Raw genomic sequence first — 14,311 nt, 5'->3', positions numbered from 1 at the left:
GGGTTCCTCTGTCAGGAGCCATCTGCTTCTTGTTACCTTATACAGCTTAGCCAGCTTTCTATTGGATGCGTCAGCTTTGAGGTCATCAGCGACTCCTTCTGGCAGATCGGGCTTAGGTCCCAGAACCTGAGAGACAGGAAAACAATCTGCTAGCTATGTGTGTTGATCCAAGAGAATTTCTGCTCCCCAGATGCTCTGACCACAAAAACACACAAGAGAAAATGTAGGTCAACTACATCAAAACTGATCTGTTCCGATCTCCAAACTGGGCTCAACACCCACTGTTTTCTGTCCCTTGCACAAGAGAACGGCCAGCAGAAACATGAATAGCCCCCTCCCTCTGAGGATCTCAAAGCACTTCACTCACATTCATTAATTCTTACACTATGATGCGTGAAACAGATGGGGAAACTGAGGCACAGACAGGCTATACAATTTGTCCAAAGCCACACAGCAAGTCAGTGGCAAGGCCAGAGTTAGACCTAGATATTGTGACTCATAAGCCTGTGCTGTAGCCATTTGACAGCGCTTCTCCTGCTGCTATTGTGTATCAACACACACATTCTGTACTGCACATGTGCGTGCAGGCCGTCCTTTCATCCAGACGCCACACTCATCACCCCAGCAGCTGATTGCACAGAGAGGACTTTGCTGTGACGTTCAGTGAAATACAAAGAAAGTGACCTGCAGCATTTGCTCCCGCTCTGACCCTTCCTCCATGACGTAGACTTTGCCACGGCCACTCCGCTCATTATCCCGGATCCCCTTAGCCACCTGGGTGGCCTTCAGCCGCTCAAACCGATTGCTCTTGGAGCCGCACCACTGGTGGATGTCCTGCAGGGCACAGACAAAGAGTATGGCATTTCAGAGAGCCCCATCCCAGGAACACGAGGCTTCTTTAGGCAGCATAATGCAAAGAACATACCAATGGCTGGGTTAACAGGCCTGAGCTAAGCAGCAGCGGTGCATTAGGGCCTTTTCATGCCGGTAGGAAGGGTCAGCCTGCAGCAGCAGTTGGTGAGGGGTTGGGAAGCCTGGATCTAGGGGGCTGGAGTCCCACAGCTCATCAGACCAGGAAAATACAGCTCACTTTCCACCGTGGCAACAGGAGAGTTAATAGATCGGCTGTGCAGTTTGTGAAATCACTAGTGACCTGGGGGAGCCTCGCACAGCTTAACACAGACTAGGAAGAAAAACAAATGGCCCACCAAGACATCTCCCATTCCCCAAAGATTCGCCGAACGTGTGTTTAACTAGCAGACTTACACTGCCCAGATCAAGGATGAAACAATCTCCGTTGTTGAAACTGTCCCAGCTCACAGGGACCTCAGTAGCTCGAACCACTCGTCTGCCTTTGATCTGAAGGACTCTTTGGACAGCCACCTCATTGGGAACCACATGCTTGAAGCCAGAAGCAACTCCACCAGTCTAGAAGAACAAAGAAGAAGGTAACTCCTACTCACATGCTTGCTCTGAAGGAACTGAGAGTCTGAAGTTGTTGTGTCTGTGCCAGAGGCTCTCACCTCCCAAGGGCAAGGGGTCACCCGCAGCTGCCTCAGAGGGCAAGCTAGTCCCGAGTCTCTGTCTGTACAGATCACTACATCAATCATCATGCCAATCCCCGGAGCAACTTCTCCAGCATACCCAGGGAAACAGATGCAAGGGATCCTGGGACACACCCAAGCTGTGCAGGGCAAGCCTCTGAATATGAATATAAAGGGGGTGAGCGGGAAGTGGAGGAAGCCTGGTCTATGTTGGCCTTTTTATTGCACTGGGTGTATTAGAGTAACATGCCCCTTCGCTTACTCCCGGCTACCCAGACTCCATCTTTCACTCTCACGGCTGCTAAGAGAAAGAGTGAACAGAAAACAAAGTGAATTCAAACGAGGAAGTGCCAAAGACCGTATCAGCACCGAGCTGGGAATAGTACTCGCACTTCCTGACCACCCAACCTATTGCTCTAACCACTACAACAGCTGCCTCCCTTTGAGCAGTCTGTCTCTGGACAACTGCCTCTCACACATTCTTTCACTCTCCATACAACACGCAGTAAGAGAAAACTCACTTTTTTGCTACCTGTCCTTTTCACTGCATTTGTCCAAGGTGAGATTTAAAACACTTTCAAAAATGATACATCCACAGATTAAAGGTCCGTATCTGGCAGAAGCTTCTATTCTATTCTTGGACAATTTAGGCAGTAGGTTTCAGTCATTCCCCAAAAAGTGAAACCAAATTAAAATGAGAAAGGAATGGAAAATACTAGGATTATGAATAAGCAAATAAAAAAATTGTAGGAAAATCCTAGACAAGGAAAAAAATAGCCAACTGTGGAAGAGTCTGGCGTAATGTTGCTTTGCTTGTGCCAGTGGATAGCTAATGTGGATGACTATGTCTGGACAATCTAATTCCACCCCCTCCTATCCCACCATTTTGCACCACTATGGAAGAATGATTCCCCAATGCTTTCCCCCACCTTCCCGTAATACTACCGATGATCGATGCCAAGAGAACTAGCAGAGGAAATGTGGTGGGCATAGAAATAGAGACACTGGAAAGGCCACAGCTAGTTGAGTAGATGGGGAAGGGCACAATCAATGCACAGGGCCAGGCATCTGCCATTAACTCAGATTTCTATTTCCCAAATCAGCTGCAGACACCTTGGGGCAGCTCCCTTCTTCCAAGAAAACAAAACTGCAATCCCTCCAATTGCCTGGGGCTTTCATTTCTGTCTCATTGAATCCAGCCCGGGCTCTCTTACTACGAGTTGCTGTTCTGTTCCCTGTCATTGAAAACAGCTGGTGAGGAATTTATTCCCTGTGATCGACAAGAGGGCAATCCTTACTTCTCCTCGGTGACGTGGACAGGCTGGGAAACCTTTCTACTCAGATTCAGACCTGCTAGGCTGGATGTCCAGCAAATACATACTTTGTACTTCAGGCCTGATTTGAAGTATCCCAGGAAAGTTGAAGACTCGTGCCCTTGCACCTCCCGATGCTGGATAGCCTTCCCGTGAAGGTAATCGTCCATCTGGACAGTGAATATGGCAGCTGCACCGCTTTCATCCTGACTACAGAAATCCCCTAGAAATCAAAGGAAGACACCGCAGAGTGAATGCAGGGACTCTGCCGTCTCATCCAGCTGTTTCACCCTGTGCAAACAATTCCTTGGAGGGCTAGTTTCCTGGAAAACCTCTATTGACAGGTATTTGATTACAGCCAGGTAGGGACTGAGTCTCAGTTTCTCCATCTGTAAAACAGCTATAGCAACACTGACCTTTGTAAAGCGCTTTGAGATCTACAGATGAAAAGCTCCGGATAAGAGCTAGGTGCTCCTACCACTGACAGCCTACCCAGCTGACTTGGCAAGAAGATGCATTCAGTCTGCCCAAAAGTCAGGCAATCTAGCAGATCCTTAGGGGGCACTAGTGCATTGGCAGCCTGGCTCTGCAGACTGTCAGGAACCCTTGAGAATCCCTCTCTCAGGAGATCTGGCATTGCTACAACATAGATATGACAACGCACTGAACTAGTATAGAACCCCATTGATCATTAGCAGGCTATTCCACTTTACCGCACCGCAGAGCTGTGTGTTTTGTATGAGAGCTCAACTGAGGTCCCGTCTGCTCCATGTGGGCATTAAAGACCCTGTGGCACTTTACAAAAGTGTAAGGGTTCGTTGTAGAGTCTGAACAACATTTTCCCTTCTTGTGGTTGTGCAGGGCAATGATTAGTTGCTGCCCTCCACCCCAGAGGTGGCTGCATGTCAGTAGTGCAGTGTTCAGAGAAAGTGTGAAACACTTTGGGATGAGAGGCGCTATGGGAATATAAAATTACATGACCTTAACAGTGCCACTTTTGCCTTCTTTTCCCTTGTGGCAGGACAGGTTTACCCAAGAGTCCTGGACCAGTGAGAGGAACACAGTGCAAGAACTTTCACCTTCCCGGGTTTAGCTCCAGGAGTTGGAAGAACTGCCAGTTTCCATTAAGACAGAGACAAGCCCCTCGGACCTTACCTAACCAGAAATGCAGGTCATACTGCAGGTTCCCACTCCGCTGTTTGACCGTGTTCAGAACCAGATAAGTATCTCCAGTGAAGAAGTCTCCATACAGGTTTTTTGGCACAGGAACCAAATCAAATTTCTCAATCCGCCAGATCTGTAGGCCCGGCTCCTTTCCAGCCTTCAGAAATTCAGCGTGTTCCACCATGCTGACAGGCTGGGAGAGAGAAATGAAACAGAGAATTCTCTTAGGCTTGCCCAGTACAATGAAGCTCTTGTTAAACTAAGACTGCTTCTGGACTCCTAATTACTGCGGTTCCAAACAACGATTGGGAAGTTTCCATTGGCTCTCGCACTGAAATCATCTAAGAAAATCCTTCCTGACCTTTATTACTTTCCATGTCCACCCACCTCCATTTCCTGACTTCCTTCCTAGCCTCTTTTTGCCTCTATTTCCTGTTATCTGATTACTTTCTCCCTATCCATGCAGCTTTGCAGTTCTTTCTTCTCTGCTGATTAGTCATTTCTTTGTATGGAAGGGTGTAGGCAAAAGACACGGAAGTTCCCTTTCTATCCGTTCCTTTATATAAACATTCCATAAGTTGGAAGGCTCCAGGGAATATATATATATTTTCCTTTCATCTATATATTTTACGTGGTTTGCAAAATCACTGTTATATTTCCCTATAACATGTGTGATCTATTAGTCTCTCACAGGCAAACGCTGGGAGTCCCATCATTGCTAGGCTGGGAAAACCATGACAGAGGACAATCTGACATTGGCAGGGAGGTGGATAGGTGACCTAACAGGACTTCTACATCCCTAATGTCTATGCTTCTATGATATTATGATGCACTATTCACTCCAACGCTTTTTTGTGGCTTCTAGGAATTACACTAATAAGTCACTACTCCTGACGGCTGTTGACTCCCTTCAAACTACCCTGTCCCTAGCAAACTTTGCAATTCGAACTTGCCATTCACTGACAATGTGTTATCACTTCTTTTGAGACAATAAAGTTCTATGGCTACAACTAGAAAGAATTCAGGATAGCAATATTAAAAAGAAATAAACCAATCCTGATGTATTTTAGATTAAAGGAAGGGCCTGTGTCCCTCTACCAGGGCAGGCCTAGCAGGCCTCTGAGTACTATAAACTAATAAAGGCGGAGAAGAAAGAAATAATATTACATCATAAGCATCCAGTACTTCGACAAAGAGGAAAGTTCACAGCAGTTAATGGACAAAAATAAAATTTATGCTCAGCTCACAAGGCAGAAATACAAAATGCTGCAGACTAGAAAGCAATACGGCAAGTTAGCTGCTGAATCCATATCTAAACTGAACCCTGTCAACAAATGGATATTTCAAACAGTGCCCTCTTACAGTTTCCACTCCACAGGCTGCACAGCTTAGTTAGGGAAGCCTTTTACGAAAGTTTAAAACCACGCAGGAGAACACGACCCTTGTAAGTATTTTCTTAGCAGAGGAAAAGTTTTACAGTGTTTAATTATACGATTGGTCACTTACCACAGCTGAAAGAAGAACAGCTGCTGTAACGAGATAGCCGAGCCCTGCGACAGATACAGAGCTTGCGTAGCTTAACCTCAGAGCCATTGTACAAAAAACTGTGAGCAGAATGCAACTCTAGCTGTGTTTGCACTGGAATTTAAGAAGCGTTTTTAACAGCAAAGGGTTCTTCACTCTTTCACCTCCAACAGAAGAGGGACTGAGGAGCCCCAGCTCCTTCTTTGTTTCCCTGTCAGTAAAGATGTGCTGCATAAGCTGGTGCTTTATCACAAGGAAATACACCCAGCTCCCTCTGAAATATAAGGGCGTAACATGCCTATGCACACGGTCCACTTGGAGGCTACACAGATTTATTCTGTGCAGTCATTTATGGAGGCTCAATCCCAAAAGACAGTAATAAAGGACAATATGGTATTCATTACAGCAGGCGGTGCAATAATGGACAAATAAACTAAATATTTGGTCAAAAGGCCAATAACAGAGAGAGGCATCAGCCATGGAGACAAAAATGTATCAGCTGAGAATTGGAAAGAGACGGAGAGTTGATGAGGTGCTGAGAAAGGTTGTTCCAGATGGCAAGGCCTGTGGAGGAAAAGATTCTCAGACCAACGTCAGTGACCTGTGGGAAAGGACAGAGAGTGCTAAAGGGAGCCGGCTGAGTGATCGGCGGGTGAGGATGCTGTGTTCATATTTCCCTGTACATATAGATAAGCAAGAAGCAACATTTGGCAAATGCTTTGGGTCTCTTGCACATGGATTTAAGCCTCTACACAAGCTACAATAAGAACAGGAGTACTTGTGGCACCCTCCTGTTCTTTTTGCGGATACAAACTAACACGGCTGCTACTCTGAAACCAGCTACAATGAAATTGGTGTGAAGCAGAGGGGTTCTAGGTACAACAACGAAGGACCACTCGTCTGCTGGCAAAAGGATTTCCCTTGCCAGACAAGATGGGAGAGCAAGAGCTAGCTCAATAATTTCACACCATATGCTTTTAGGGATTTAGCAAGATAACTGTGACATGCATCTAGCAGTCTTTGGGCTTATTGAGTTCAACGATAACAATGTAGAGCTGACGTCAAAAGACTCGAGAACCAGGCCTACTGTCTCCTGCCATGAGGTAAAAAAAGCCAGCAGTGAGCCTGCTTCATCCAAGTAGTGTACAAAACAGTAAGTGCCCTATAATAAGATTTCTCACTGATTGCACCGCTGGGCCACGTTAGAACTGTGTGTGTCATATGCCCCTCAAGTGGCTAGTCCATTAGAATATAATAGCCTACTATCACTACCACATGATGGAGTTACTCCTAGAGTTCCAAGCGCTACAGGTGGTGCTGAAGATTCTGGGTTCAAGCGCTACTGAAAACCCATGCAGAGGTTTATTGTACCATGCTATACAGTCTGGGGTGGTACGTCTACCCTAGGAGATCAGACAGAGAACACTGGTAGGGAGGAAATGAATCTCTCTATGTGTTTATATTGCAGGCTACATGTATCTAGAGCGGAACTGAGTGGAATCTTCAGATTCATTACCCGACTTTCTGGGAAGATACTTAAACAAGTCTCTGTTGCTCCTCCCACCCCCACTGAAGTCAGTGGCCAAACTTCCATTGACCTCAATGGGAGCAAGATGAGGGACACACACACACACACACACACACCGCAACATAGGAAAGCTTTCTTCTCTCCTCATGAGAATCATTTTCGATCTCTCTCTGTTTTGCTAGAACACTGTGTTTTTCGTTCCATAGTTTCCAAGCTGGTGCTCTGTGTCTGGACATTTGGCTATTAAGTATTTCAGATCTTGGCAAGCTCCTGCTCAGTTAATAGACCTTTGACAATAAGTATCAAAACAAAATTTCCTTGGAAGTTCTCAATTTTTAACAGAGAATAAGAACAATTTCTTCATCTGGCTGGGCTTGAACGGGTTTTTTTCCCGTCCCTGGGGAGGGAGCTCACACAGAGCATCAAGGGTCTGAAAAGCAGCAAACATTTGCTGGAATCATAAGTGTTGGCCAAGGTAAATTGAGCAGTGCTGGGAAGCCATCAGTGAATGGCTCTTACAGCTGTTCCATCTGTGGTCCACCCAAATCCAGAGGACTACACTGAAAAACAAATTAGTAACAATGTTGGAAAGAGAGACAAGTCCCTTGCAGATGGAAAGAGAGTTTCAAGTATTTATTCATAAACATTTATACAGTGCCAGAACTTTGCATGCAACTCCACTGAGACTGAGGGAAAAAGACCCAGGGCAAAGTGCCTAAGTAATTCAGGAACCTACATCCCATTTTCAAAAGTGACATAGGGTCCTACATCCCATAGACTGAGACTCCTAAGTCACTTAGGTGGGTTTGAAAATGTTATCCCCAGCCCCTGCCCTGCAGAGCTAACAATATCAATTAGACAAGTGCAAAGCATGAAGGTAGACAAAGGAAAGGGGTAAGGAAGGGAGAATGAAACAAAAATAATGTGACCAACATAGTGAGCAAATAATAAATTATGGTGCTCTTAGGACATAAGGTGAGGAGTACATGTAATATTCATGTGGCTGGTCCAGCCTACTACTGCTGTCAGCAAATGTAGTTACCTTTTTAACTGGAATGGCAGAAAACTGAGCTTTGGTGTGAAGGGCTCAAAGCTTGTTGCTGACATGTGGCAGAAGTCAATACACAGATTATAGAGAAGAAGATGTCACTGGTGGAAAGCATGACAAAGAAGTGGTGTGAAGAAAATACTAGTATAACTATCCAAATCACCCTCACAACTAATGCAGAGTAAACCCAACATCTTACACACAAAAAAGGCATTCAAGGAGAGCAAAGCTCCATAAACACAGGGCATTGAATACACAGTTTCAGTGCTGGGGGATTATCTGAAGGAGGCTTGGCTGCTCAGGGATGAAAACAAAAGCTTTTAAGGAAAGAAGCCCCTGTGTTTTGAACAAACAGTGGAAGACAACTGCTTATTATGGAAGCCAGCTGTGTGATTAACATCTCAGTAAGCACGACAGGTCTATTCAAGAACATCTTATAAATGTGTACCTTCCTACTGAGATAATTATGGGGATACATTCACTAATTACAACACACAGTGCCCCAGACATATAGCAAATGAAAGTAACATCTACAAGGAAGCTTGAATTGTCTGATTGCTCAGTGGCAGGGTACATCAGTCTTCCAGTTTGGAGTTTGCTTTTTTCAAAAGAAGTTTTCAGTGAACTATGGTGAGGGGTTCACCCTGCACAAGTAGTGAAAGGGTTAATGTGGGCCCAAAAGGCCAATTAACCCACCTGGCTGAACCTGGAGAGTGCCCCAGGCCTAATGAAAGATGAAGCCCAGCTGGAGAGGAGCTGGGTGGAGCTACAAAGACAGAAGGTCTGGCACAGAAGGGGTTGTAAGGGAAGAACTGTGCAGGTGCTCTCTGGGAACTAGAGCTAGGTAAGAGCTGTGGGAAACACTCCTGCAGGGTAAGGAGAAAGCCTGTATGGGGAAGAGACCTGAAGGCACAGGACTGGAGCAAGTGCCTATAGCTGATGCTGATACAAGGGCAGAAAGCAGACCTCTGGGGAAAAGCCCTGCTCAGTACAAATAGCCCAGCAAGGGGCTGGGGAAAGGGCCTGAAGAAAGGCTCATGGTAGGATGGGGTCCAGGGAGGCCGAGGCAAGGTGTCTGATAGAGCAGACTGTGGCTGCTTCCAGGGTCCCTGGATTGCAACCCACTGTGCAGGGTGGGACTGGGTTCCTCCTTCCACCACTGGGAAGGTGGTGTGAAGCCCCTGACATAGAGGGATAAGGATGCTTTAAAGCCCTCAGGTACGGACTGTGGGTCTGAGGCCCGGATGTGAGGATGCTGGATTTGTGTTGGACTTGCTGTTACCCCAGGAGGGGTGGAACTAAAACGTGACCTGGCTGAGTTGCAAGAAGAGGCAGACCACTGAAGCGGCCATTGCCTGGGGCACTAGAGAGGAAAGAACTGCTATGCTACACCCAGCCGTGAGATGGGGGACGCTAGTGGTGAGGCCACTCCTCTACAGTACGTGATTGCCGCTGAAAGGTAGGCTGTCTGCCCTGGGTACCGAGGGCTTCTGCTGAGCACCATAGTGATGCAGGTTAGGCTCCTTTCTGCCCCACCCCCTGACACTGCCCTTGCCAGCATGCCCCAATTCTCTTCTGAACAGACTCCCTCCAGGGAAGGGGCATTCAGTCTCCTGGACCCACTTAATTCTTGGCCGCTCCTAGTGGCTAGGAACCAGGCGCCAGTTGCAGTGGGGCATTGAATGAGGTGGGTGTCTGTGCACTAGCAACTGGACTGGAAATGCAGGACTCCGGTTACAACGTTACTATCCCTTCTGGTAAAAAATGTGACCTATCCTAGAAGTTGAGATAACGAACACTTGTTAGCTCATTGACTGAGGGGGATGGGCTCAATGTTCCCCTACTGTATATCTTCTCTGGCATGCTGTCCAGTCTCCTTTCAAAACTCTTATGGGACGCAGCTCCCACCACTTCTCTCCAGAGACAGTTCCACAGAGTAAAGTGGTTTTTTTCCTCGTATCCAACTGAAAAGTTCCTTTTCTTAAGTCCACCCCACTACTCCTGCTTTTTACCTCCCTAAATAATTCTCTCTCTGGGCATTTAAGCCTTTCCGATATTTGCAGACTGGCATGCTTCACACTCCGCTGTCATGCAGCCAAGCTACATAAGAACAGCCATACTGGGTCAGACCAATGGTTCATCTAGCCCAGTATCCTGTCTTCCGACAGTGGCCGGTGCCAGGTGTTTCAGAGGGAATGAACAGAACAGGGCAATTTATCAAGTGATCCAACCGCATTTGGTCCACTCCCAGCTTCTGACAGAGGTTTAGGGACACCCAGAGCATGGGATTGCATTCCTGGCTAATAGCAATTGGTGGATCTATCCTCCATTGAGGATACTCTCATACTGACCCCCATAAATCTGATCTTTCTGCACCTTACTCATTTTTATTGCTCTTCTCTGAATTCATTCTAACTTGCCTCTATGTTTCTGGCAACGTATCTGGAGCTGAATGTGACATTCCAGGCACAGTCTCACCAGAGCTCTTAAATGCTTCAATTACGCAAATAAAAACAAAATGGATAGAGAAGAGCTATCCCTGCCCAGGTCCATGACATGATCTCTGGGCACGTGTAGTCCAGACTCACATCTGCTCGCTTTCCCTGCTGTATCCCATTACAACGTCAATTACAGGGAATCGACTTTCCGATGACTCTAATCTGACCTATCCCGGCACCTCTAATTCAAACACCTCCCTACCACCTCACCGCAAACACCACCTACAACTCCTACTGCTGCTAACCAAAACCTCCTTTTAAAAGGTGGCAACAGGCACTGGAGAATCATTTGGTGCTTAGTGTGAAAGGGGGAAATGCTGCAGCCAATGCATGGAACAAGATAGTTTTCCGCTAGACTCAAGCTTCTGATTTACATTCGACCACAAACATTCCAGCAGGCTCACCACAGCTTAAGGAATGCACAAATCCTACCGAAACATCAACTGATTGGTGGTATTGCCAGAGCACTGCAGAGCACAATATGTGCAAAATAATAAAAAATATTCTAATCGTTTCCAAATTAAAATTCACTGAAGTGAGATTCCAGTTTAATAATTACACTGGAATAAGGGGACTGGCTATTCAAAGAGCCAAATAGTTAGGTTTATGAAGAAACAAACATTTGCACACAGGTCTTTCCTCAGAACAGCTGCAGCTATGAAAGCAGTAAGACTAGAAGAACTGTACTTCTATATCTCAGCCATTCCACAAAGATTAAGGCTTTTCGCTGCCTTTATTTACAGATAATGCATGGTGAGGGAGGGGACAGAGGTGGAAAATTACTGTTCCACATCTGCTTATAAATTACATTATTGGTAAAAAGAGTGTAAAATGGAGGGAGAGCACATCTGTTTGTTGGTGTATAGATTTAGCTGAGAGAAGTGTCTGTGTTTCAGAAAGAGAGAGGGTGTGGGGGCTGAGTAAACAAAGTTGGAAGTGGTGATATGAGTGTCAAAATTAGTTTTCCCAAACAGGTAGGAAAACAGTCAGTTGTTTCTTAAACAATAAATGAGAGAGAGAAACCAACACTCCTTTAGAGTTAAAATGCTTTGTGCAACAGTTTACGTTACTATTCCAGTGGGCACCTACCATTGTTAGACATTTTTGACGAGAGAGAAACATGCATTGGAAGAAGGCAGGATTTTTAGGTGTTCAGTTAAATTGGACTAGTGAACACCCACATCCCCATCATATCTCTCAACCTCTAAAATGTCTGCTGCTTAGTTCTTTACACTTCTCGGACTGTAGGGGCTTTTTTTAACAAAAGTTTGTTTGGTTTTTTTAAAGAGCATTGAAATGAAATTTCAGTTCCAGTACAGATTGTATTTCTTTAGTGCATCTGGACAATGCATAGTAACTGCTCTGCCAGGTGCTACAGTGCCCTCTTCACAGAATATACAGTGATTCATTGTTTGGGTGCATCTCCTTAGGAAAGGGGAGACCCAACTCTCTGATAACCATTCATGGTTGGTTACTCCAAGCAGCTAGAGACAGAGTAAATTGCCACACCATTTCTGCTGTGGCAAGTCAGTAGGACTACCCATGTCAGTAAAAGCTCACCAGCTGAGGGCAGCACAGGCCAGCCCACAATATTTAAAACAAAAGTACAAACAACTTAAAGAAAAGTCAAGTGTGTGGTGTGTGTGGGTTTTTTTTTTTTTTTATTCTTTACTTGGGTTTTAACTATTTCTAGACTTTGAAAACACAACTCTATACTGGTCCTAGCAAGCTTTATGTAAATCTGAAAAGTAACTGGGCTAACCAGCCACTTAATTTATTTCCATCTGAGCTTTATTGCTGTCTCATTAGCAAGGAGTAAGTGCTATAAATTGCTTCCCTTCCATGACACTAATTGGTTGATATCAGAAATGTTGGCACCTACACATTTGCAGTGAATAGCTTGGAAGTAGGTAAATCTGAAACCTCTTTTTAGCTGGCTTTGTTGGTCGGCATCAGGCATGCTGTCCAGTCTGTACAAGATCAGCTACAATATGCTGTTCTTTTTGCTTTATGCTGCCTGCTTCTTTAACTGGCGTGTCCTCTCTTTCAAACCTGGGCCTCATGTACAGTCTGCCCTGCAGGCAGAAGGAAGGCTGCAGCCTAGCTAAGCTGACTGCTTTGCATTTTAAAAAGAGAAATTAACTCCTTGCTAAGCAGCCAGCTTCTCCTTTAATATCCCAAAGAAACCAGCACACTGTGCCCATAAGCCCTTAGCTTCTGCAGTGCAAGGAATTCTAGTTACAATAACGAGGAAACTGAGGGTTTGGGGAGGGGAGGGTTTGTTAAACAAAGCTGTGCTATAAGCAATGCAAACAAGGCCACTGTCCGGCTCTAATGTAGACAAATGCAGACTGAACTCCCCTAGCCAAAGTGGCACCACAAGAAATCACAGCTGGCTAAATCGAGCCGATAGAGGAGGCCTCACTCACTGCTGGAAGAAAGCTGAATTGCAGGGAATGTGCAGCCCGCACAGAAGTGAATTACACTGTCACATCTGCACTCTTGTGCTCTCTGTGCACTTAATTTGGGTCGGTGGCTTCTCTTTACCCTAAACTTCAGGAGACGCCTGACTGCTTCTAACAGAAGAAGACCCTCCCTGGGGCAGACTGTCCAGGCTGGGATTTGCACAAGCGGGGAGGGAGGCAGGCAGCAGGCTAGAGATTTAACCCCTACAGTAGTGACTAGCAAGCCTTATTCCAGTAGGTGTACAACCAGCATTCCTGCTGCAATAACTTCCCTTAGGAACCAGCTCACATTGCACCCTGAAGGCCCATGCCTGTCTTTGCAGTCAGCCAGTTGTCTTTCTTTCTCTCTCTCTCTCCCCTGCATTACAGCGCCAGCAGATTCCCAGGGCCATGTTTGCACAGCCCTGGGTTGGGCACAGTGCAGAGATGCACACACCAAGGGAAGCCTTAGGGGCTGCTCTGTCTCAGGGAGCTCCTGGGTGCACGTATTCCTTTCTGGAGTGCAACACAAACCCTTCCATGCAGCTTGTTTACAGGGGAGGCAGAGTCATGGCCCCATCTCCTCTTCACCCCCTTTAGGGCACTGTGCATCCTCAGGGTGACACTTCCCATGTCCGTGCATTGGAACGTCTCTTAGAGAGCTACTGTTTCCCATTTACCATTCAGTCACTGCATTCTCTCTCTGCCACATATCCTGAATCCATCTATTATAACTGGTATGGGCTCTGAGTATTAATCCTTTTCCACCAGAAGTGGGGACTTCCATTGCTTCCCATCAGATGGGATGCATGCTGGGGTCAGTGGCCAGGGCAAGTAGACCTGTACTAAAATAAGGTTTTTCAGTTCAGAAAATTCTACCTCAAGTTGCATGTTAGAACAAACCCTAAAACCAACTCAAAATTCAGCCAACCCCCCTGACTTCCTCCTGGTTTTGCACTGAAACAAGGAACCAATGAGATCAGCCTGGTGTTAACACAAGCCCATAAGTTGATACCAGGTTTGCTAGAAACCTTTTGAGGAACCTGGTCTGAGTTTGTAATGAAAGCTGAAACCACAATGACTTGAGCTTGGGCTAGAACATGTTAGAGCTCTCACCATGAGTTAATCATGCATTACATTTTTCTTTCATCACTTAACACTTTGCATTGTGAAGAATACAATTAACTACCTGGTTCAAATAATAACGGTAACTGGCACTGCGAATTATTACAGTAATAACACTGGGTT

The 14,311-nt window shown here is 45.9% G+C and overlaps 1 protein-coding gene across 5 annotated transcripts in view; it reads right to left on the bottom strand.

Annotated features, from left to right (window-relative positions):
• The window catches only part of GSN (gelsolin), a 38,044-nt gene that overhangs the window by 13,070 nt on the left and 10,663 nt on the right, over nt 1–14,311 (bottom strand). For 4 of the 5 annotated variants that reach the window (XM_024211172.3, XM_024211171.2, XM_024211169.3 and 1 more), the window contains 5 exons: nt 4,013–4,214; nt 2,926–3,080; nt 1,267–1,428; nt 685–834; nt 37–126 (listed from right to left, as the gene is read on the bottom strand). In XM_024211172.3, the coding sequence (XP_024066940.2) occupies nt 37–126; nt 685–834; nt 1,267–1,428; nt 2,926–3,080; nt 4,013–4,205 (750 nt within the window). In that variant the 5' untranslated portion in view covers nt 4,206–4,214. Of the gene's footprint in view, nt 1–36; nt 127–684; nt 835–1,266; nt 1,429–2,925; nt 3,081–4,012; nt 4,215–5,527; nt 5,794–14,311 lie in introns of those variants that run through there. The other variant, XM_024211168.3, reaches the window with a different exon arrangement.

The sequence above is a fragment of the Terrapene carolina genome, unplaced genomic scaffold (genome assembly GCF_002925995.2).
Source record: "Terrapene carolina triunguis isolate 2854851 unplaced genomic scaffold, T_m_triunguis-2.0 Scaffold238, whole genome shotgun sequence".
Classification (NCBI taxonomy): Eukaryota; Metazoa; Chordata; order Testudines; family Emydidae; genus Terrapene; species Terrapene triunguis.
Note: the sequence above shows the minus strand (reverse complement) of the source record. Positions and strands in the feature narration are given on the sequence as shown.